Source organism: Genypterus blacodes, unplaced genomic scaffold (genome assembly GCF_046128005.1).
Source record: "Genypterus blacodes isolate CSIRO-AG114 ecotype Tasmania unplaced genomic scaffold, CSIRO-AGI_Gbla_v1 ptg000076l_1, whole genome shotgun sequence".
NCBI lineage: Eukaryota > Metazoa > Chordata > Actinopteri > Ophidiiformes > Ophidiidae > Genypterus > Genypterus blacodes.
The window spans coordinates 2,860,503-2,884,572 of record NW_027466885.1 but is presented as its reverse complement, the minus strand read 5'-3'; the positions used below and the strand labels follow the sequence as shown (position 1 = coordinate 2,884,572).

The following is a 24,070-nucleotide window of genomic DNA, read 5'->3' as shown; positions in this document are numbered from 1 at the left end:
AAGTTAACAGATAAATGACATATATAGTGTGGAGGCCTCCATGGACAGGTGGACAGACAGACTACAGATAAATGCATCAAAGCTCATTAATATATATACACACTAAAATCAATAAAGAGGTTAATGGACGAGTACAGTCATAGAGGGTTTTCATGGCACGTTGCTATTGCATTATGGGTAAATACAGAGCAGAGGTTTAGATGCTTTACGGTAAAATGTTACAGCAAACATGCTCGTTTACATTTTGAACAAAAACACAGGAGAATATTTGCACCAGAAAGTGAGACAGATACGAGTGACGTGTCCTCAGAGAGTGAGACAAGCACATGTCATCTGACCTCAGAGAGTGAGACTGGTAAGGATGCTTATTTCTTTATTTATTCTTTGCTTTTGACCTGACCAGGTGAGGTTTCAAAAAGCTGCTGTTCTTACACCATGAAGACATGAACAAGTCATCTCAGACTATGTTATCCTACCCTGGACTCAGGGGGGCGGGGCTTGTTTACAGTAAGTGTGTGTGTATGTGCGTATCGTGTTTCTGGTTCAGTTTGGAATGAAGCTTCATATCTGGTTGCCATGGGAGCATGGTGACCTGCCAGAGCAGTGTATCCTTAAAGGAAGTGAGGCGTGTTCACTCACCTGTCTCTCTCACCTGTCTGACCTGGTGTCTCGTTTCGTTTTTCTGTCTCACATATCAGATTCAGAGACAGGCAATCTGACAAAGACAGACAGGTACTCGCAGAGACAGTACTCAGAGACAGATCAGGAAAGGTTGTGTATTTGGATCAGTGTGTGTGTGTGTATGTGTGTATTGGGGAGGGGAGGGGGGCTGGGGGGGTTAAGGCTCATTTTCATTAGTGTCCACTGTCCAGTGTTAACTCTGAAGTTTGGATGACAACTCCCACAAGGCAGCACAGAATCTCCAAACTTCAGTCCTGCAGGAGGAACAGGGAGACAGGAGCAGATGTAAGCAAGACAACAGATAGAATATAATAGAATAGAATAGAAGAGAAGAGAAGAGAAGAGAAGAGAAGAGAAGAGAAGAGAAGAGAAGAGAAGAGAAGAGAAGAGAAGAGAAGAGAAGAGAAGAGAAGAGAAGAGAATGCTGGTGGGAGAATGTTGGTATGAATTTGTTTTCATTCATGATCATTTCACCAAACAAACATAAAGAGAGAGAGAAGTCCGTGCAGTGTTAGCTGGAGTAGCCATGCTGATTACCAGTAAAGCATAGAACAGCTGTTAGCCTCAGCCAGTCACAGCATTTTAATAAAGCATTGTGATCATAGCATGTTTCATCCTCTGTGTGCTACCTGTTTCCAGTTTTATTTTATTTCTACTGAAATATTTTAAGCAGAAATATCTCCATACCCAGATCATAACTTGACTTTATTCACCCAGACTCAATCTAGCTGCCCCTGATGGCCGTTATGAGGACTGGCTCCATGACTGGACAGAGGACACATCAGCAGCAGCATAAGGGCTTATAGAGTTTTTACTTTCTTCCTTGATTGGATTCGATTGAATCTTTAACTGAAAGGGGCGGGGCCACAAGACGACAATGGTGGTGGATACAGCATGTCAGCAACAGGAAGCTTAGTAACATAATGGTATGCTAATGCATACCATAGCTCATAGCATATCAAAGCTTGTTAGCAGAACAAAGCTTCATAGCATAGCATAGCATAGCATAGCATATCGCATTAACTTTGCATAGCATTTAGCATAACATAATTTGTTTTCATAGCAGTTTGTGAGCATTTCATATCTTCTTAACATAAAACCTTTTTAGCACAATCCCAATCCTAATGTGAAAAACTGGAAGACATCTAGAGAGAGAAAATCTGATCGATTCATCAATGAGTGAGTTGATTCATCACTAAAGCACCTGATTGAATAAATGGTGATCCCTTTGACTCAATAATCAGGGATCAGGTTTGTGCTCAGTTGGCCGGTTGTCTCACTCTTACACATGCTTAAATTTCTCTAAATTCTGATCCACTTTATCACTCACCGACCATATTCCACACTTGTGATCCAATCAGGACATTTCCCTCTCATCTCATAATCACGTCCTCCATGTCACACACATTACACACTTCAAAGGACATGCAAACAGGAAGCAGAGAGGGCAACGCTGCACACATGCACCAATCCACCCCCAGGCATCCAACCAATCAGGATCCAGCCTGTGATGACCGTTACCTGTGATGTCATCAATCAACCACATGTTCAGGAGAGACCTCTGTCTCTTTATGGACGACGACCCGAGTGACGGACAGTTCAGGATGCTGCTGCCTTGCCTCACTGAGAGCCGCTGCTAACGCCTTAACGAGAGAGAAACCGGGTTCAACCCAGTCCGATCTAGGCTAAACCCAGTCCAAGACCAAACCCAACCAGTACCCAGTCTGGGCTTTAGTGGGTGAGCTCCAGTGTATATGTAGAGCAGTTTTCTCAATTGTAGTTTTTATGTTTATTGTTATATTGATGAGATTTCTTGTCATTGATTTTAATCCAGTCACAAAACTAAACTCCTGTTATTGTTGTTATTGATCTCAGATGTTGTTATTGTTTACATTGAGGAAGACAAACAGGTACCTCGTCATGGTCTATCTCTGTGTCTCCAGAAATTACAATTCTCTTCTCAATTCTTGTTTCTGAAATCCCTCCTTTCACCGTCTGCAGAGAGAGAGAGAGAGAGAGAGAGAGAAAGAGAGATTTGTGTGTGTTCATTTGTTAGTGTGTGTGTGTGTGTGTGTGTGTGTGCCTTACCTTGGTGATGTGTGTGGTGGTGGTGGTGTTGGATGTTTCTGCAGTGAAGGTCTGAGAGCTCAGCAGCACCCCTGCTGGAGGACCTGGGTCAGCACGGCTCTGAAACGCATCACAATCAAGTTATTGTCCAAAATAAATAAGTTGATGTGTCACAACATGAACTTATTATAGAATATTATAATACAATAGGGTTAATAAATGGACACTTACGAAACAGAATAAACACACACACACTCGCACGGTTCTCACCATTGGAGATTCATATGTGAGCGTCTTCCTCATAACTGGAACTTCCTGCGAGAGAGAGAGAGAGAGACAGAGAGACAGAGAGACAGAGAGAGACAGAGAGAGAGAGAGAGAGTTTCAGAAACAATTGAAAGGAGAAAACAAGACATAAAGGATTCCAGAGAACTGCTGAACAATGGAGCATTAAGGTTAAAAAGCTCAAACAAAGTTACATTTATATTCACGATGCTCTCCTGAAATTTGGTCAAATGCTTGTACGTTTGTTTAGTTAGTTAGTTAGTTCAGTGTCGTTTGGTTAGAAGAAAGAGACGGGGCTAACCACAGGATGAAGAGGAGGGGTAGGAGGAGGAGGAAGGGCCTTGTATCGAGGTGGATCGTGGGACGCATGACACACAGGTTTGAATGACAGTTTGTGATGAGGCAGGTTTAGAGGTGGGACATTGGCAAAGTTGCTAGGGAAGGTTTGAGGGGGGGTGGGGGGCAGATTTGTTGTCATTGTTACCTCCCGCTGAGATCTGGACTCGTTCCCACCATGGTGTTTTCTGTCCCAGAGGTCACCTGGCTGAGTGTGACGGGCCAAATGTGGGGAGCGGCCAGAGGGTCGGAGGAGCACAGATGGACAAAGGCGGTCCCTTTCGTCTTCCTCTGAGCTGACTGAGCTACGGTCGTCATAGTAAAGCTGCCTCTCGCCCAGGACAGACAGAGGCCTAGATAACCTCTGACCTCTGATAGCGTCCATGCTGTACTGGTTAGCCTCTGCACCTGGAACCTCTCTGACAGCCCCTTCCACTGCCTCCTCCACTGAGACCCGAGCTAACACACTGATCGCATCTTCACTAATCTGGCTACTATCATCATCACTTGGAATGTCATCATCATCATCATCATCATCATCAGTGACATCATGACTAACTTTAGCTGCCTCAGCTTTGATGCCATGCCTAGTGTCACGTTCATTAACTTGATTGCTCAAGTCCCTTTCCTCTATGACATCATCAACGTGCATCATGCAGGGCCCTGGTTGAGGACGTGGGCTCCCAAGATTTCTTGCTGCTACCTGGGTCTGATCTGCCATTGGACCATCCTGGTCACATGACTCTGTCTTCACGAGGATGGTCTCGACCTTCTCTGATGTCTAAAAACAAGAAAAACAAGAAAACATATTCAGATTATAATCACTGTATTGAGAGAAGAGTGGCCATGTGCTCAGCATGAGCTGTGATTGGCTCTTTCACATTTCAGCTGATAATCATCCAACACATTGGTTGTCAAAACACGAAAGACGGAAAGAAGGAAGACAGACAGACAGGAAGACAGAGAGGCAGGCAGACAGGCAGACAAGCAGACAAGCAGGCAGGACGTTAGAGAGGCAGACAGGCATACAGACAGACAGACACCTTCAGAAGGTTGTGTTCCAGGAAGGTCGTTGGTTCTCTGGCCGACTTCAACAGAGCTGTGAGCTCTGGAGACATTTCATCGAACCTGGGCTTAGGCTGCACACACACACACACACACATACACAGAGAAAGAGAGAGAGAGAGAGGGAAAGAGCAAGAGAGAGAGAGAGCAAGAAAGAAACAGGTTAGAAATAAAGGCCCACAAAAACCACTTGGATGAAAAGCTGACAGCCAGACTCCAGCCATGCAGTGGGTGTGGTTAAAGTGGGCGTGGCTAAAGCAGTGGTTAAAGTGAGCGTGGGTAAAGATGGTGTTCTGTATAGATAAATGGTTCTGTGACATAAAGGCTAAGCCCACACAGTAAATATAAAGTAAAGTGTCATCAAGATGTAAATAGGAGGAGGAGTCACGAGTCATGAGTCCACCTGAACAATCCAGCTGAATTTACTAAATGCACACACTTGAAATATCTGTCCTACAAGTGTCTCCTTTTCCTGGTCTACAAAGTTGCCCCCCTTGTTTATGTGGTCTGGATCTACGCCTTTTAATATCCTGAGGTTCTCCATCCTTACTGGGCACCGTTTGTAAAAATGTTCTTACCATTTTCTAGCTGTCATTTTCTTTATCATTTAGTACAATTCTCTACATTTAGACGAACACACATGCATTATTTTTCCATGTACAGTGACAGGAAATGTACACATTATGTCTACAAATGTAAATATTAAAGTAAAATATCTGAATGTTAAATGTTAAATGTAAATGTAAAGTGATCAAAATAAATATTTCCAGTTCTATCATAATGTAAATGTATTATTTACATTTACAGATGCACAGCATGTAATGTTCCAGTCATTATACATGGAAAACAATGCATGGAAAATTGATTCCATTAATTTACCTATAACTGTAAAGAAATCGTAATAAATTATAAATAATAATAAAAAAGCAAGAAAAGTGTAAAACATTTTTACAAACAGTACATCCTATCCTTTGTATTTACAGGGGAATATTCCCATGTTCTCTTTCACCAACATTGAAATATAAAGGTTTGATAATATCCAAGAGACGTTAACAACTACGACTAATTGATACTAATGCTAAAGAGTGTTAATAATAACGGCAGGTTGGTGAACAACGTTTCCAATGTTTCTACACGTAAGTGTCACCGCAAGGTTAGTAGTCAGTCACCGAGGTTTCTTTTCTGTTGCTACCGAGTTTTGAACCCACTGACTGGAACTATAATGAATAAACATAAACTTAATATGTACTAAATATCAGGTGAAGGAGTAACTTCAGTTAAATCTTGTCCGTCAACATTCACTGTCTTTACGTACCTTGATACACTTAAGAACAAGGCTGTTTCTTTTTTTAACTATCTATCTAGTTTTCTACCTTTTCCTTGATTGACACATACAACAAAAATGACATGGAAAATTGGTGTGAAAGTTTGATTTTGTGTAAAACAACAAATGTTAAGGATTATAACTTTTCGGATACTAACACTTCTTTAAGCAACTGCTGTTGTGTTGAAATGAGCTGGACACCAAAAATGGTCAGTAATCAATGAATAGCCATTAGGAAGTGAAAAGCAGTTAAAGCAGAAATAAGTCTCGCCTTTACAGACCATACAGCAACACTGCCTCAAGAGGCGGCCAATCAAAACCAAAGTCACATGATCACAAAGGTAAATAAACACAACCAAACAGAATAAAACACAAATCTAAATAAAATCTGCAATTACTCCCTTTGCACCATTTTTATTCCCAGGAGAAGCAGAAACAAAATGGCTTTCGGGAGAAGCTGTGGGGGGGAGATATAACAGAACACTGTAGCTCCACACTGCCCCCTGTTGGAAGAGATCACTGTTTTCAAAACCGTTTTCAACTCCTCGAAAGGTTGAGTTGTCATGTTTGTGGTATCTAGTTTCTCCTTAATGTTTCTGCCCACATTAATTAAGCAAGGAAACATTTCAACTAAACATGAGCTGGCAGGTAAAGCCACAGGTTATTCTGTCGCTGTTTCAGAATGACAGCAAGAAACAAGTTAGTCTGTGAGACAGGATGAACTGCAGAAGTCTGTAGTCTGGGTGTCACAGGAATGTAAATCAATACCTCACCTAATTCTACCTGTGTCTGTATGAGCTAACACATCTAAATTACCTCTGACAACCTCAAAACAACATCCAAATAATGTCCAAATAATCTCTAAATACCCTAGAACTGCGATATATTAGTGAGCTGGTTGCTCACCGACAAAGTTTGGAGGTGGTTCAAGAGCAAACACATTCAAACCCAGACATGCCACCGACAAAGTTCCTACACAGCAGTCATATGTTTGCCCGACATATGAAATGGTATGAGGACAACACAATGCTACTTCATAGGAAAAGACGTGATGCCTGTGAGTGAAATCTAGGAAGTCCTCAAAGCGGAGAAAACATATTTCTCAGCTTTATGATGAAAGATGAATTGGAGACTGCGTTCAAAGACGCAAAATACTTAGCCACTAGGGTGAGGTGTAGTCTATGAGCTGGGAGAGGAGTGTGTTTTGGAGTTACTATCACTTGTCTCGCTGGGAACAAGTGCAGGTTAGTGGTGTGAGCTTCAGCCATAAACAAGGCATATAATAAATATTAGAGTTGAGCTGTTGTAAATGCTGTGTGTGTGTGTGTGTGTGTGTGTGTGTGTGTGTGTGTGTGTGTGTGTGTGTGTGTGTGCGTGTGTTACTAATGGAGCGCCTTGTGAGGAACAATATATTATTCTAAAAGGTGTGTCAATCTGCCTACCTCTGCATGAGGTTTTGACGATAATGATATTTTGTATTCATGTCAATGTTTTCATCAGTAATGCCCTCTGATGGCAGAACCACATACAGTAACTCCTATTACAGAACCCTTATCTCATAAAATAATGTCTCCTTGCCTTTCTTCTGAGTTGGTCATCCTTGTTTCAAACAAACTGGAAAATGTGAAATGATAAATCCTTGAGGATACTGCACCTGTGTGAAAATGATGGTTCCAACAAGCTTTGATGGGGAGTTCAATGCATAAGCTGCAAAACAATTTGCTCCTCTACTGTAACTGTGTTGTCTATAAGGGACCGTCTGAAAGTTACTTAATTTCATGTTGTGTACAAGCCTCCATAAAATAGCTAGCCTACATCCGTGAAGGTTTTGAAACGTCTTCCAATCTGGAAATATGAACCTCCAGCCTGCATAGTTAAAGCGGCAGTGAGCATAGGTTATTACTTCTATGGCTGCTTGGACACAACACACTAGTCATGTGAGTTTAACTTTCAGATGAGCCTTTGTGGACAGCAGTGATTTAGTGACAACCAATCAGAGCAGTGCCTCATTTACATACTGTTAATACTTCTGAAAAATAAGGGGCGTGCAAGGGGAAAATTATTATTATTACTATTATTAATTATATCATTATGACTTAATATTACAATAACTGGTAACATTATTGTTAACATTATTATTACGTCAAAATAATATTGTATGCTTATTCATTAATACTATTTTTCTATTAATTAGTCCCATACAGGGCAATTTCCGATAATATTTGGATATTGATTATTGCTGAAGTTGACTATAGGTTTCCCTATCATTCTGCTGAGAAGAGAAGGTTGTTGTGTTTTTGACACTGTCACAGTCATTACCAAATACATCACTGTTACCATGGTGGCCAAACTAACAGGATGTGTCTTTGTTGAGCACAGAATGCAGTTTATGCAGTCTTTGGAGCTTCAGTGTTCAGTTTGAAATGGGTCACAGGAACATCAGTGTTCAGCTATACTTCTTGTTTCGGTGTCTGGCCGAAACAGCACCGTGGGAGGGGGGAGGGGTTAGCAGTGCTGACATTTCATAGCTGCGTTTGCTTCCCATGCTGGGTTTCCATGCCACCACCAACCAACCAATCAGACAAACTGATAGTCGTACCACTCTGGCCATGGAGGGAGATGTCCTGCCACTTAGGTGACCCGGAAGAGGGGCGGGGCTTAGGTGCCGCTCATCAGATGGCGACTTCGGAGGGAGAAAGGGAGAGCGAGGGGAACGAGGGGGGAGTGGGGGGAGAGGCGAGATGGGGGTCAAAGGTGAGATCCCAGATTCTCTGTCTCCAAGGAAGTCCAGAGTTCTGGCCCCGCCTCTTCCTGTGTCCTCTCTGGAGCTTGTGTAGCCACTGATGAAACCGCCTGTGCTCTCATATTCACGGCTCATTTTTGCAGCAGTTGTGCTTTCAGCAGACGGAGGTTCTAACGGTGAGGTGGGTGTCTTCACCTCTTGGATGGTTATTAAGTGACCCCCTGCAATGACATCTTCCATACTGGACAGGGGGATGACCTTCATCTGCTCCTTCTTCCTCCTGCCTGAATCCATTGACACAACCTTCTCAACTCTAGTCGTTGTCATGGTAAAGTCGCATCTGTCGGCTGCAGTGTTCTTAGTCATCACAGTGACCACCTGACCAGAGGCAGTGTCATAAGTCTGCCCAAGCGTGTAGCTCTTCTCTCTGATTGGTTGATAGTGGCTGGGGCTCTCATTAGGTGACAGGTGGTTGAGCTGTTGCCCCACTGTCATCTGAGGAAGAGCGTGGCTCACTGTGGCCCCGCCCTCCTTTAACACAACAGGTGAAAAAAATCAAATGCACCGAGGGTAACACACACACACACAGACACACACATTTACACACACACACACACACACACAGTTGACACAACTGGTTACGAGTCACCTGAATGACTGAAAGGAACCTGATGCCAATACACACACTACTATACGTTGTCTATTCTTTCTTTCTTTCTTTCTTTCTTCAGAATTCTTTGTAGAAATAACTAGAGGCAAAGGACATTTGATTCAAACACAACTCACACTTTCTATTAATTAAGAGTAAGATATAACACTCTCTATCCTCTCCTCTCCCCTCCGCCTCACCTCCTCTTCTGGTTCCAGAGGTTCTATCATTGGCAGGTCATCCAGCCTGCGTAGAGGTGAAGAGGAAAGCCGCTTCTCCCACTCCGTCATGCCTCCTCCTGCTCCCCCTCCTATTCCTCCTCCCTCTTCCAGGAAGGAGCGTCTCAGGGCGCTGATCGTGCTCTGGTGTTTTTCCACCTCGTCAGGACTCCCAAGCGTCTCCTGGAAAGCAGAGGGGAGGTCGTAATAGAGAAAAGAGACGCTTAGAGCAGAGAAAAATCAAACATAACACAAAAATTTGAAATCACTTCACATGCACTCAGGACAGACCCGACACACCGAGCCGACCATCAGCCACAGGGCTAGTGCTTGTATACCACTGGTCTGTTGTTGGACCAATTCCTACATTTACATGCACAGCAACAAGCCACTATTGGCCCGGCCGAGACCATTGGTCAGACTAAGTTATGATATGTAAATACATGCCATGGTCTGAATATTGCTTTGATCGGTCTGAGCACAGTCAGGGTACAAGAGGAGGACCAGATGGATGTTTTCTGATTATTGTGGATTTAAATGGACAGGCAAACACAAAAGTCAAGCCATTACTCACATTGACCAGCACTTTCTGATATCATACGTTAAATGACTGCTGTTGCATTCTTACTGTTTGTAATGTTACTTAGCTATCCGTTACCCGAATCTATAGCAACAGCTTACCTCAGCTGACGTAAGTGAACTCATGATAAAGGTCTAAACAAAGATGGATGTCATGAAACATTTAGATGGCTGAAAACAGACAATTTCCAAAATGCTTGAGGAAAAATGCAGACAGAATACCTGATGATATTAGAGGCTGCTACATGCATGAGGAAGGGGTTAGTAGAGGTGCATGGATATGCTTTAGTCGCCTACATGTAAATGGTTCAGTCTCATGTCTTTGGTCGCTTTCACACCTGGAGTCCACACAAGTGACCGATCATCTATTATGTTGGGTCTTTTAAGTGGAGCTGCATGTTTGGGTCCTGTTATTGGGCTGAATCAGGGTCAAATGGGTCCAATTGGAATATAGGCAGTATCAAACCAGTTGTTTTGGTCCACACCTGAGTGTGATTGCTGCTTCCTAACCTGTCCAAACCACTGCAATTCAGCTGCCATTCAAACAGACTAAACAAAGGTGGTGTGAAAGCGACCTTAGATGGACCACTGACCTTAGCCGGACTACTGTGTGAATGTAAACATAGCTACTGCTGAGCCATCATTGGGCCATCAATGGCCTCTCACTTAGCGCTGATTCTGCATGTTAAACTGGTGAAAGAAAGCACAAGCTCTCTGAATCAGTCTCTCCTCATTTTTTGTCTCTGCCTCTTGTTTCCATCTGCTGCTTCTTCTCTTCTCCCACAATCTTACAAACACAAGCTGACGAAGCAACACTAAACTTAACAGCATCATGTTGAGTCTCTGCTTTGTCTTTCTGTGGTGCTGCCTCTTCATTGTTTCTCTCAGGCAGAAGCAGAATAAATAAACGTGAGAAGACGACGTGTTGAAACAGTTTCATTTGTCTTAAGTTATCTGAGGTCAGCTCGCTGTGTCTGAGCGATGAAACAATAACAACAAGGCCAGCAAAATTACCTGTGTTTTCAAATCTGACTCATCATCCTGGTCAGACTGACAGACAGATAGACAGGCAGGCATACAGGTCCATGTTAGAAGAGTCTGTATTTATCCTGAAAGTATATCTAATAACATGCGAGCAGTGGTACCTCAGTAGCCGTCAGCTCTCCATCTATGGCCGTGTCTGTCAGCTCGGTCTAAACAAACAAACACATTAGAAACTCACTATGTTTACACACAGTAGATACTCCTGATTTCTGTTTATACGAAGATTAAGGCAACAATGTGAGATTTATACACTACATGGACAGATTTAGGATCCTGTGGTTAAAATAATACATGAGTTTCTTGTATGTATTGAGAAGTCCAGCTTCATGGTGTGCGTGTGTGTGTTACTTTGGTGTCGTGTCTCTGAGGGGAGGGGGGGCTCGGTTGAGAGACTTCTGTTGCTCTGGTATTCTCCTCTTCTTCCAGCACCAGCACCTGCACCTCCTCTACCTCTGCCTGCTTTTTCCACACCGGCTCCTCCAACAGCAGAATCATGTCCTCAGCTATGGGAGGAGAGGAGAGGAAAGGAGAGGAGAGGAGTAAGTAGTTACTTTTATAGTTTCACTCATTGTAACTGATTGCTCATTTCTTTACCTGGCGCTGCCTTCTTCTCCTCTTTTCTCTTTTCTGGTGCTATTGTGGTAATGAGGTCACTGATAGCGATCCCCTTAGAAGCTCCATAAAGCCCAGTACCCATATCTGCACACATACACACACACACACGCACAAAGGGCAACCACAGATGGTCTCAGCCTGACTGTCTGATCATGTTCATCAGCAACAAAGCATCATAGCCGCTCGTTGCCAAAGCAACGGCAAGCTCAGCCATTCAGAGCTCAGCACATGGAAACCGACCAGCTGACAGTCACGGTACACATGCGCTGTAGACCGGCATGTGTTTGGACAAACTGTATCAGTGCTCGTAGTAGCTTTAAAAGTTAACTAAGCTAACAATGCTAATAATGCTATCAAAAATGCTATCTATGCTAGTAATTATATCAATGCTAACAAGCTCCTTGAAGAAAAAATCCCGCAGAGCCAGAAGTTGTAATCAAAATCAAACAACGAATGGAAATGATTGAGAACAAGTTTTAGAAAGGGGTGTGGCCAAAGTGGGAGGAGTTACTGCAAGTCAGTTGTCCCTGCCTTTCTTTGTTACTGTGCTGACACAGAGCACCGCCCACATTGTTACTCTGTTAAGACCTGAACCTGCCCATTTTTCCAACTCAGCTTGTGTTCTCATCTCTTTCAGGGGTCTTTGTGAAAAGTTGAAACATGTTCCACAATGGTTGTTCTTTTTCTCACAATCATGTTTCAGCTTTGCAAAAACACTTGATAATGAGGATAATCCTGTGAAGATCTTGTTAAGAACTTGTTTTCATCGATTGATGTCCAAACGTGAGATTACATAAGGAGAAACAAAGCTGATTGGAGAAAGAGAATATATGTCTTTTGATCCCTGCTCTGTCTGAATAAAGCTGAGCCCCTCAGCCAATCAGAGCACTGCATGCCATGATCCTACAGCTTAATGAAAAGCAATTACAGCTGTAGCAGTACTGCAGTACAGCTACGAGCTGTGGCAGCAACACTGCGGCTCAGCAGCTCTACCTGTCCGTATGCTGCCGTTGGCTCTGGGAGACACTGTGATGGCTGGAGAGCCAAACAGAGAGGAAGTAGGCGTGGCCCCAGGAGCTGAGGACCAATCAAAACATTTGGTCAAAAAGGAGTCGATGATAAAACAGAGCTCAGTGTCGGGTGACTCAGCTCAAAGCCAAACACACTTAGTGTCAGCATCCCATAAACCATATTATTATATGTTTTATATAAGAAAGTATGGTAAAACTGTCAAAGCTCCACCAGAATTTTTGTCTTTAAATAGGATAAAGAATTACTCACGATGACATCACTCCCCACAGAATGAAGTGCTGAATGAGTGCAGCTGTGTTTCATATACTTACACACAGTATGTTGAATCTACAATGTCTCTATAGTATTAATTAACAAAGATACTGATAGTAGCCCTATTGCTATTAACGTCTTGATGAATAATAATATGACACAAGAATGACTCCTTATGATAGTAGAAGTAGTATTGACAATAGCAGAAGGAATCAAATTAAAACTGAAAAAGAGAACAGAACAGAAGATAAACAATAGATTAAGTAGTAGTAGAAATAGGAGGCTATAGTACTGATTACTCATTATTATTATATGTATCGCATCAGTTGCAACATTAGTAGTAGTATTACTAGTTGTATCATAAGCAGAAGTAACAGTGTTGGCATTTAAGTTTTAGTAAAGAGTATTGGATATCAGTGTGAGTACCTCCGTCCAGGCTACGGCTCAACATGTTCCTCTTGCTGACACATCGTGGGAAATGCGGCGCAGGTCTGGAGATCTGAGCACTGGCTCTGCGACTCTGTATCTGCGTGCGACCACTGTACCGAAACTTGGAACCTAGAGACAGGAAACGTTTCGGGGGTTCCTCTGGGGACACCAACCTGAGAGACAGACAGGCAGGCAGAGAGACAGGAGACAGGGGAAGGGAGAGGGAAAGAGGGTTCTGAGATCATTCCTTTTCTAATGACTTCTGTCATGTCTCTCTCTCATACACACACTGACCTGAAGAAGGAGTGATGCTCCACACACACCTTCCACAACCTTTTTGCTGATCTGTGGTTCTGCAGCTTGAAACCAATGGTGGACTCAAACTGGTCAAACTGGACACAGACACACAGGCAGATAGACAGATGGATGGATGATACAGTTTTTCCTTTATGATTTTGAAGTCACAGGTTTAACATGAACATCCAATCAAATGAAACATGACATCATACCTCTCCAGGTCGGATCTTGATGTAGAAGTTGTTCCTCTTGTAGGAGATCTTCAGGATCTTTGGCCAGGAGAACCTGTTGATCCTCAGTCTGTCTCTGTAGACTAGCAGACCACTGTTGCACACGCCCAGCATTATGGCCACGCCCTCTGAGTCCTGACACATACAAACACACACACACGCAAAGCACACGCACAAACACAGACAGATGATGCCAACACACGCACAAATTCAGACAAACTGAGAGAAAGTTTGGTGTGTGTTTGTATGCTTGAGTAGTGTGTTTCAGTATGTGAATGTGTGTGTGTGATTGTAACTTTTTTTTTTATATACGTTTTACACCAGCTGCTCCTAAGTTGCCTACAACTTTTTACTTGTATTTAGTTGAATTATTATTAATAAATCAGCCGAGCGTGACCAATTGGCAGCAAATTAGAAAAACTAAACTCATCACAAGCAGGAAAAAACTGTACTCGGTAAAAACATTAATAAGCAGGTAAAACAAAAGTAAATTTTCTAACAGAATAACAACAGAATACACACCCACACTGAAGCAGCACCTCACATACACACAACCTCACACTAACTACTGCTGGAGTGATGAGGGAGTATTTCAGTGAGGGAGGCAAGACTGACAGCTCACACCTATCATCTGACCAGCCTGCTCCAAAATGTGTTATAGCTCATTTCTGTCCTTGATATTCAACTTGTAAGAATTATTAAACGTAATAAAAGACATAGATTCTGATCAAAGGTTCGTCAGTATTATAGGAGTTGAGCTTGTATGATTAAAATGTCTCATTAAATACACATACACACAAACAGACACTCCTACATACAGGAAGCTGTCTTACCTCTGTCTTAGCTGAAGACAAGCAATCAAAGTGGCTTCCTACCATCTGACATTCAGACAGACAGACAGGTAAACAGACAGACAGGCAGACAGAACACAAAGATAAAAAAAGAATAAAAGCTTGTCCAAATGGGGAAATTATTAAAGCATCAAAGCTCGAGTAGGCGGGTGTAAAGAAACTGCTAAATGAAGTTATAAAGGGTGCGTTGGGATGCAGTACGAAGAAGGTAGAAAGCAGGCAGGTAGAAGGCAGTAAGAGATCACGTGCTGCCAGCGAAAACTGTGAGATCCTGACGCTCCATTTGCTAACAGTTTCCATGAGCTGAAGCATTATGTAGTAGTCACAGAACAGCTATCACTTCTGTCCATTCAGTGGAAAAGAGCCAATTACACTGAGCTTCTCCATGTACTTGTTTCTCTGATGAGCACGAGGTACCAAAACAGTTCCTTAAGTTCTTTCTTTGGCCATTTAGGCTGGTTGATTTACCGCCTAGTTGCAGGCTGTTTCCCCTCCTGTACAAAACTGTACAAAAATAAAATAAAATAAACATCTAAACTAAACAAGTAACAAAGTGAAATAATCTAGTTTAGTTGTGCGCTGCTTAGCATGTACACGTTTGAGAGAGAATCAATAGAAAACAGTCACAGTGGAAAGATCAATACGATCGTCCCACTGTATTAGTGTGACTAGGCTCAGGAAGTAGGTCATGATATTGATGATCGATCAGACGATCGAGGAACAGAAACCAAAGAGCTCATACATGAATACTGTGCTTTGTATTATTTTATAATTTATATTTAATGACTGATTAATGATGATTTTGTTTGTCTGTACACGATTTAAAAAATGGACCAGTTAAAGTTGAATAAGTGCCACAATAGTAATTAACCACAAACACACATGTAACTACCTTAAAACACCCACAGCTCCACTTCATAACTGTTCTATGTTACTTGTGTGCAACAAACTAATCAAAATCAAAAACAAACTTAAAATTAACTTAATGTGGTAGAAAATAATCTACTGAATGTTTTACCTGTACATCAATTCATCCATCACATACACACACACACACACACACACACAAATTCACGACACTATATCTAATAACTTAAACACTTAGTCTTAGTGTTTACAAAATAATCCAATGTTAAGATTCCAACAATCAAATTGAATTGGTTGAAGGTTGATTTGTCTTGTCAACCATCACATATCATAATAGTCGGACTTGTCGTACATTATAAGCATAGTGTGGCATAGTGTTGTGTTGCCCTTCTTTCTTGTGATATTTGTCTCTCCTGTCCACTACTTATTGTTTTCCAAACCCATTTCCTGCACCTACCAGAACTCCCACATGCAGATGGGATAATGATATATGATTTCCTCTTATCATTCTGTGCAACAAAGCCCAAAAATCCTGCTTGATCACAACTTATATAGCAGTCATGTTTGATATGTCATCAGCTGCTTCCCCTCCATCAGTGTTCCATGTTCACAACAGATAAACTCACACACATCTAGCTCAGACATACTGATACACAGACTTACACACTGAGGGACAGACGCCTTTTGTTTCTCTCTGAATAATCTGGATTGATGCCCTAACCCCAATCTATATTGGTGCAGTTCCTGTAGCTGCAATGACTGCACTGCACTAAACTCAGTGACATGCTGCTGTGATCAAATCCAATTTTTCAGCAGTGTTATGCAGAAGGATAAAACCAGACCATTTAACTGCTCTGACAATCACTTTAAGTACTTTTTTATGCACAAATGAGCAAACCGGTAACATGCAAACAAGCTACATCTCAGTGCTTATTGTTATTAAAAATGACTTGGATTGCTGTTGATCTTTTGTGCTACCAGAGTTGTTCATGTTTAGTTTGCACACGGTCACTGTCATGAATACGCTGCGTCCTGGTGCGGTGACGTGCAGCAGATTGTGTTACAAACTTAACTGCTGTGATCCAGATGTGACCAAACATATGGCACTATAGAACAGATGTTTTACAGTAAGCATGTGTACTGCAAATGCACAGGGTTTGACTTGCACAATGGGGTTCTGGCACTCACTTCACGGCCCCTATGATCCACTTTACTGACTCACCGAAGGAAACAAACCCATCACACTGTTTCATTGCTCTCAGTTGAGTTGCAAAGTCTTGGCTCTGTAATGTGATCCTCTGCTACCAGTGGTTTCCTCGCTTGGAAATTACTTCAAATTTCAAGAGTCACTGTGAAACTGTGACATCAAGCGAACGAACCACCGCTGCTGCTTACAGGACTGCTAATGCTACTGCAAACTACATGACTGACAGTACTGCTAAACGTACTACATAGGCACATAAGCTTTACTTATAACAGCATGCAGTTAAGGAGTAAACAATTTTGTCAAAACAGGAGAAACAACCTGCAACATGTGTGTAAACAAGACATGTGCATGCGTGTGTACATGGTCATACCTTTGCATGGTGAAGGTCGACTCCATACATAGAAAGCTTTTTCACGTTTTCCAGGAAGTGCATCTCTGCTTCAGCTGGAGTCATCCCCCTGCATGGGCACACACACACACACACACACACACACACACACACACACACACACACACACACACACACACAAAGTGAACACACTGATCTGTTATGGCACATCCAATTCGATAGTGGATCCATGGAATGTTGAAAGTCATTTGAGGCATCTTATATAGTGATGTATTCTCTGTGTGTGTGTGTGTACAAAAGAGAGAGAGCGAGAGAGAGAGAGAGAGAGAGAGAGAGAGAGAGAGAGAGAGAGAGAGAGAGAGAGAGAGAGAGAGAGAGAGAGAGACCTGTAGTTCTTATGCAGATCCATGATCTTATCCTCCATATCTTTTGTTTGGTTTGGAGCAAAACACAGATCACTCACATAATCTGGACCACAATCCTCTGAAACGTAGAGAGAGACAGTTAGAGAGACAGACAGGTCATCTGACAGAGAGAGTAAATGATTGACAAATAGACTTACAGATAGAGAGACATTGAAACAGGTGGAACAGTAATAGTCTACATATAGTAATTTGTAGTACACACATATTGCACCACAGTGTTGTGTGTGGCTGAAGATATAAAGTTAGTGCGTCACTGTACAGTTGTGCATGGTGGAGTGCAGTACAGTACCAGGGTCATAGTCCCCAAGCTCTGATTGGATGGTGTAGGAACCAAGGATAGTGTGAGTTGCAAATGAACATGGAAGTCGACCAGAAATGATGTCCTGTCTGAGCTGTAGACACAGGAAGTATCTGGAGAGACAGAGAGACAAGCAGAGAGAGTGAGACAAGCAGAGAGAGAGAGAGAGAGAGACAAGCAGAGAGAGAGTGAGAGAGACTAGCAGAGAGAGTGAGAGAAAGCAGAGAGAGACAGAAAGAGAGAGAGAGAAACAGAGAAACTAATTAGAATGAGAAGAATAAGACTTGGCTGAGGAATATTATAACTCTGATGATGCATATCTTGAACAATTTCCCTCAGGGAAATCAGTGGGCAGCACCAAATAATAGCGCTCTGGCAGTGAGCAGTCTGAGAGCTCGCTGAGTCAGACACATCATCCACCGCACTGTTAATGATGACAGAGATGTGGTCTTAATGAATACAGGCTGCTGATGGTGAGAGATTCAATCTTTACTCTGACTTTGCTCCATAAATACTACATTCAGAATAAACTGTGTTCATAATGTGTGTTTAGAGGCGTGCGCTGGTGGAAGAATATATACTGAAAGTGAAAAAAAAAAGCAAGGACGTCAAATGAATTTAGTAGGTGTGTGTGATTTAGGAGATTTTTGTGGGCGTTCACTGGTGACTCATTGAAGAAGGCAGTGCTCCATGACTCCCGCAGGTAGACCCGGCACATCACTGGTATTTTGGTTGACTTTATGGTTTTTCATCTTTCCTCGACTTGCTCCTCTCCTCCCGCTGCCAAAATACAGACTTGGGGCCAAAAAAGCTGTGCTGCAGGAAAACTTCCCTGCAGAGCCCAAAGGCTGTGACTCGAGCCAGTGAGCCTGTATGAAAGTCAAGCCCCTAAACTCTGACTGAAGGCAGGTTTCACATTCTATAACTGGATCAGACAGCAATGTGATTGGCTACAATGCTCCACTGTTGGCTAAAGTGAATCATAAATTGTTCAGACCTCCAGGTAAAAATACACAGATTGGTTTGCTTTAGACTGGATCTAGATTATAAGGATATGAAACATTATTTGTCAAATTGTTGTGATTGATGAAATTTGCTGTTTGTTGTTCTGTGTAGGAATGGAAAGAATTGTTTAATTGCTCGGATGATGTCGTTCATAAACTGATATAATCCTTTGATTTCATGTTTGTCTCTGGATGATTTTTGTTCAGCTTTGATTGATGGGTGACTGAGCTTACCTAGTGATGTCCTCAGAGAGCTGGGCGGGGTCGGGAGGGTAAAACTTTACATTAAAGGAGAAGTTCCAGGGAACACCTGAGAGACAGACAGAAAGAGAGAGTGAGGGAGAGAGAGAAAGAGAAACAGACTCCATCGATCTATCTGACTCCATCTGCCTTTATCTGTCTACATGCCCGTCTGACTCGTCTGATGCTGAAACACACTCAGTTCTAACGTGTGAGGGGTCGGGGCTTACTGACCTCTGACCTGCTTCTTCATATCCTTGGAGGGATCCAACCAGTTCTACAAGACAGAGGTCAAAGATCAGAGAAACAAACACACAAAAACAGGAAGATAGACGGACAGAGGGACAGAGGGACAGAGGGACAGACAGACAGACAGGCAGACCTTGTTGTTGTCTGCGTCTTTGAAGTTTAGGGCAAAGTAGTCTCTCTCCAGCAGGTTGATGTGGTCACACACCTTGTCAAACAGCACGTTACCACGAGCCCGTTTCTGCCGACACACACATACATCATTTGATAGAAATTGATAGAAATTGGTGTAAACATTAAAGTTTCTGTGCGTTTCTTCATACGTATGCGTCTCACCTCCACTGTGCAGGTGAACTGTGTGCCGTCCAGCAGTGACACCTTACACTGCATGATTCTAAAGCTCAGAGGGTTCCTGGCTGGAGAATGCGCCAGTCGACTGCTCGACGACACCTGACTGGCTGAGTCCTCGTTAAATGAGCTCTGAGCATGAATGTGGGATGCCCCGCCATCTCCGCCCTGAAAAAGCAGTCAACAACAACAAGGAAGTCAACATTTCAGTCAGTCAAAGATTCAACTTCATGCTTGATTGCTTGATGTTTCATCTTTTTCTTGACCTGTTTTGGCGTTGAATGGGCGGCAGCTTCAGGGAAAGACTCTGCCTCCTTGGGCTGTGCCTCCTGTGGCTCACCTGCCTCTGTCGTCATGGTAATTCACCAGGAAAGAACAGTTACAGCTCCACGGTTACTGTGGAAACATGCACAGTCGAAAATATTTGTTTAGAATAGAAAGAATAGCTCCATGTTGAATTTTTTACAAGTTAATTAAAAGTCATGTTTTTTTTTCATTTCTAGAATTTCTGCCCTTTTCCATTGTTGTAATTCTAGAAGAAAATAGAAAATCCAAACATGTCTACAGTCTTTAATTTCTACATTTTGCTTAGTTGTTTGTTTTTACTTTGTGGAATGTCTTTCCTTACAGACTGTTTCTGTTAAACAATCCAGTTAAACAGTACAGAAAGTCAGGACAAACAAACAGTCTGATGCAAAAAAAAAACAGACAGGACAGACAGACAACAGCGACAGTCAGACGGTACAGACAGTAAAACGCAGTGGTGAGGGGGTGTGGCTACGTAACAGTGTAACAGAACCAGAGTCACAACTGAATTCTCTGCAGGACAGTGGTTGTTTGCCAGTGTTGAGCTGTCTCATTTCATGGGACGCATCCTTGACCTCGTCCTGCAGAAGACAAAAGGCTGAGCGTTTTAAACAGGATGGCCTGTAAATCTCAATGACAGAGGCACTCAAAGCTTCTTGTACCAATAATACAATACAAGCGAAGAAGGATAAACCACTTCCTCCAAATTCTTTCAAAATAAGGCCCCATGTCATTGTTGCATTTGAAGGAAGTGAAGTGAAGTGGCCTTGACATAGGGCTTCTTCAAACACCTTCATCCCATGCAATGAGACACAGCAAGAGAGGCCATTTATAGTCACCATCTGATGATGTCATCACACTGGGACCGGCCTGACATGACAAGCTGTCATGTTAATGGATTACTATGGCAGCAGGGCAAGAGGGAGAGATTACGCCAAGAGACAATCTGATCTAATCTGCTTTTTTATTCCACATCACAAAGATGTAGGTCAGAGAGAGAATCAGAGGGAGACAGACAGGAAGGGAGAGCGAGAGAGACATCTCATAATATAAAGAGAGATTTTTGGATCAGCACCAGACTTTAATGGATTCTTCCCTGGGTACTGCCCCACCCTTCCACCAAGTTTCATCCATATCCCTCCATAACTTTCAGAGTAATCCTGCTAAATAAAAACCAAACATTGCACGGGATGAAACAAACCTCACTGGTGGATGTATATTCTAAAAGCTCCTTTCCACCTTAACTTCACTCAAGCATTCTCCTTTCTTTAGTCCCTCCCACTAACGTCTCAATGCAACGATATGAATAGAAGACATGTGGACGTGAGGAACGTGTGTTTTAGAGAAATTAAAAACTCACCAAGTGTTTTTAAAGTGACGTCACCTGATGCTGCTTTTCTTTCCGACCAGACTATTAAAATGTAAAATATTATTATTACCAATTATTCAATTTCTAAGTGCATTTCATATGTTAAAACTACAGTGTGTGAGTTTTTAAAAACGTTTCTGAAACATTTACTGAGGTGCTCATTATATCCTGATAGAAATCCATAAATTGAGTGCTGTGGGAATATATTGTGTTTCTATAACAGCTCCTAGTGATTGACTCTGAACCTGGGAAAAACCTCTGATCCCAAAAATGACCACAAGGGAGATCACAGCCTCAACTGTCATGTCTGAAGTTTTTCAAAGGGGAGAGTTTTGGAGGAATGACTAAGGTGCACAATCTTACAGACTGCTGCTTTGCTTTGTTCATCATCATTAGTGAGCTTTTCTCCCCTCAGGGTGTTAAACAGGATAATCAGGCCTGTTTCACATTGGTAGCATTGCAGCTATTCAGAAAGAGCAAGGGAACAGTTGGTTTTTCTGATCGATGCTCATATTATCAGGTTATAGCTTTCATATTGTGAAGCAAAGCGTAGCATGAGTGCCACGTCATGTTATAACTTAATAGAATAAGTCAAAGCTGCGGGCTACACAGACATCTTCAGTCTGGCTACACTCAAAACAATGGGGACTTGTTTTGAGCAGATGTGGGATCAGTTTGTGAGCAATGGCTTCCGGGGTCCTGCAGCAGCAACAGTCCAGCAACGTGTAATGTTTGTTTGTTGTAATGTCAAAGATAGACGCTTCCACAGCAACCAGCAGCTTCTGGGATGCTTCAGCATTACCAGGGTGAAACAGGCGTAAAGGCTAGTGACCTGCACCTGGTGAGACTGCCACCTAGAGGCCTTCATATGACCTCTTTGTTCCCACGTGATGTGCAGGTCTGCTTCCTCAACCAGAGTGAGACTTTGATTTTACCTTAACCTTCCATCATCTTTTACAGTTATCTGTCAGATATTTACCTTTTAAAATTCATCACAAATAATCACAAAAACCAAGAATCGCAAACTCTTACTCTTACTCTTACTTTTGGCAGCAATAATAATTACATAATGACCATGAACTAAATGTCAAATCAAAGTGACCTTAAAAAAGACAATAAAAGACGAAATATTTTAAAAACTTAAGGGCAGACTCAGCAACATACCAACTGATAAAGTCCTGAGTGATGACCTCACACATAAAATAACAAGTAAGTACTAAATTAGAGGCGGATAGAAAAGCTGCAGGAAATAAAAGCAACGTTCAGGGACAAACCTGAAATCTGACCGGAACATTAGAGAGCCATTATAGTAAGATTACACCAAACCACCATAACATGATTAAGTGAGGCTCTGCTGGTTTTGTCCCGGCGCAGCGCGCTGTCCTGCAGCAGGAAACACCCCGCTGCAACACACACACACACACACACACACACACACACACACACACACACAGAGCTGCAGTCACTGTGATGAAGCAGAAATGAAGCCGGGGAACGCTCGCGCTCTTTCTCTCTGTTTCAGCCAATAAGATTTTTTCCCCTCTTAGCTCCGATAACACTCTGATCACTTTCCAATCAATGACCTCTCATTCAATCAAATCAAACATCATCAGCATCCATCATTGCTCTGTACCTGTCCTCGTGTAGGATGCTCGCCCTCTTCCTCCCGTCCACGGACGCTTTTCCTTTTTTTCACGACGTTGGCGACGTCTCTCTCTCTCTCTCTCTCTCTCTCTCTCTCTCTCGGACGCACTGGTGTGGAAACGTCATGACGCATACGCACTATGCGACGTGCGTTTGGTTCATTAAAGTTTCTGTTTTTTGTTTAATTAGAAAAGGATGGAACAAATACATCGGAAAATTTAGATTTAATAGTTTATCTCAGTATTAATGACGGACAGTGAACGACTTCAAACGACATAAAATCTTGTACGTCAAAACAAAGAGCCCCATTCCTCCTGTCGCCTACTACCTAGCTACAAACATTGTTCAGGGTCCTGCGTTGGCATAAGAAGCTTTCCATGTACATAATATTAGCAGAATATTGTTAGTTTTATTTTTTATTTGTCTTACCAAATCGTTCCTGAGGTTGGTTTTCATTCCTATATTTCTTTCTAAATATACGAGTCACATAGTTATGGACGCACGCACTGAAGCAGTCGTCTGGACGGCTCACTCTGTGCTGCGTTCAGGGACACATGCAGTGTGGGCAAATTGAGTGAGTACTCGTGCGCTGAGCTTGATCAGGCACAGGAGATACAGGTGTTAAATGCATGCATTTCTGACCGTGGTCCCGGTGGCCGGAAATAATCGCGCGCGCAAAACTGGTTGTGGTTTAATATCGTCCCCCTGTAACCCCTCTGTAACCAGAGGTTTCAGGGGGAGTTACAGGGGGAACACCAGACACACTGATGTCATCGGACGTTGGTCCCGGTGGCCGGAAATAATATAAAAGCAAAAACGTGTTGTCCGTGACGTTCCCGGCGCCAACGCGCACAACCGGTGACCGGTTTAATATCGTCACCCCTGTAACCTCCCTGAAACCTCTGGTTACATGGAGGCTGACACGCTGGTTAACATCTGGTTAACATCTTGTTAACTGGACACCGATCATGCCCTTCTTCAATTCTAGGTTATGGTGACATACAAGTAGATGGATTATTGGTTTTAACTGCAAATATCAGACTCCACCCACAAGTATTAATCTCTCCTCC

General features: G+C 42.6%; 1 protein-coding gene across 1 annotated transcript; it reads right to left on the bottom strand.

The window, feature by feature from the left end:
• Positions 1-1,721: 1,721 nt before the first annotated feature.
• On the bottom strand, positions 1,722-23,509 carry epb41l3a (erythrocyte membrane protein band 4.1-like 3a). The gene is made up of 25 exons (XM_076158311.1): positions 23,430-23,509; positions 22,990-23,170; positions 19,948-20,077; positions 19,670-19,849; positions 19,470-19,574; positions 19,322-19,364; positions 19,082-19,157; positions 17,835-17,956; positions 17,507-17,603; positions 17,142-17,229; positions 13,829-13,981; positions 13,614-13,711; positions 13,317-13,492; positions 11,586-11,690; positions 11,340-11,494; positions 11,093-11,140; positions 10,962-10,997; positions 9,351-9,551; positions 8,358-8,978; positions 4,413-4,508; positions 4,073-4,150; positions 3,019-3,063; positions 2,770-2,868; positions 2,596-2,676; positions 1,722-2,324 (listed from the first exon to the last, which is right to left on the bottom strand). Exons 3-25 carry the CDS (start codon positions 20,035-20,037, stop codon positions 2,214-2,216), a joined length of 2,904 nt encoding a protein of 967 aa, XP_076014426.1. The 5' UTR covers positions 20,038-20,077; positions 22,990-23,170; positions 23,430-23,509; the 3' UTR covers positions 1,722-2,213.
• Positions 23,510-24,070: the final 561 nt, after the last annotated feature.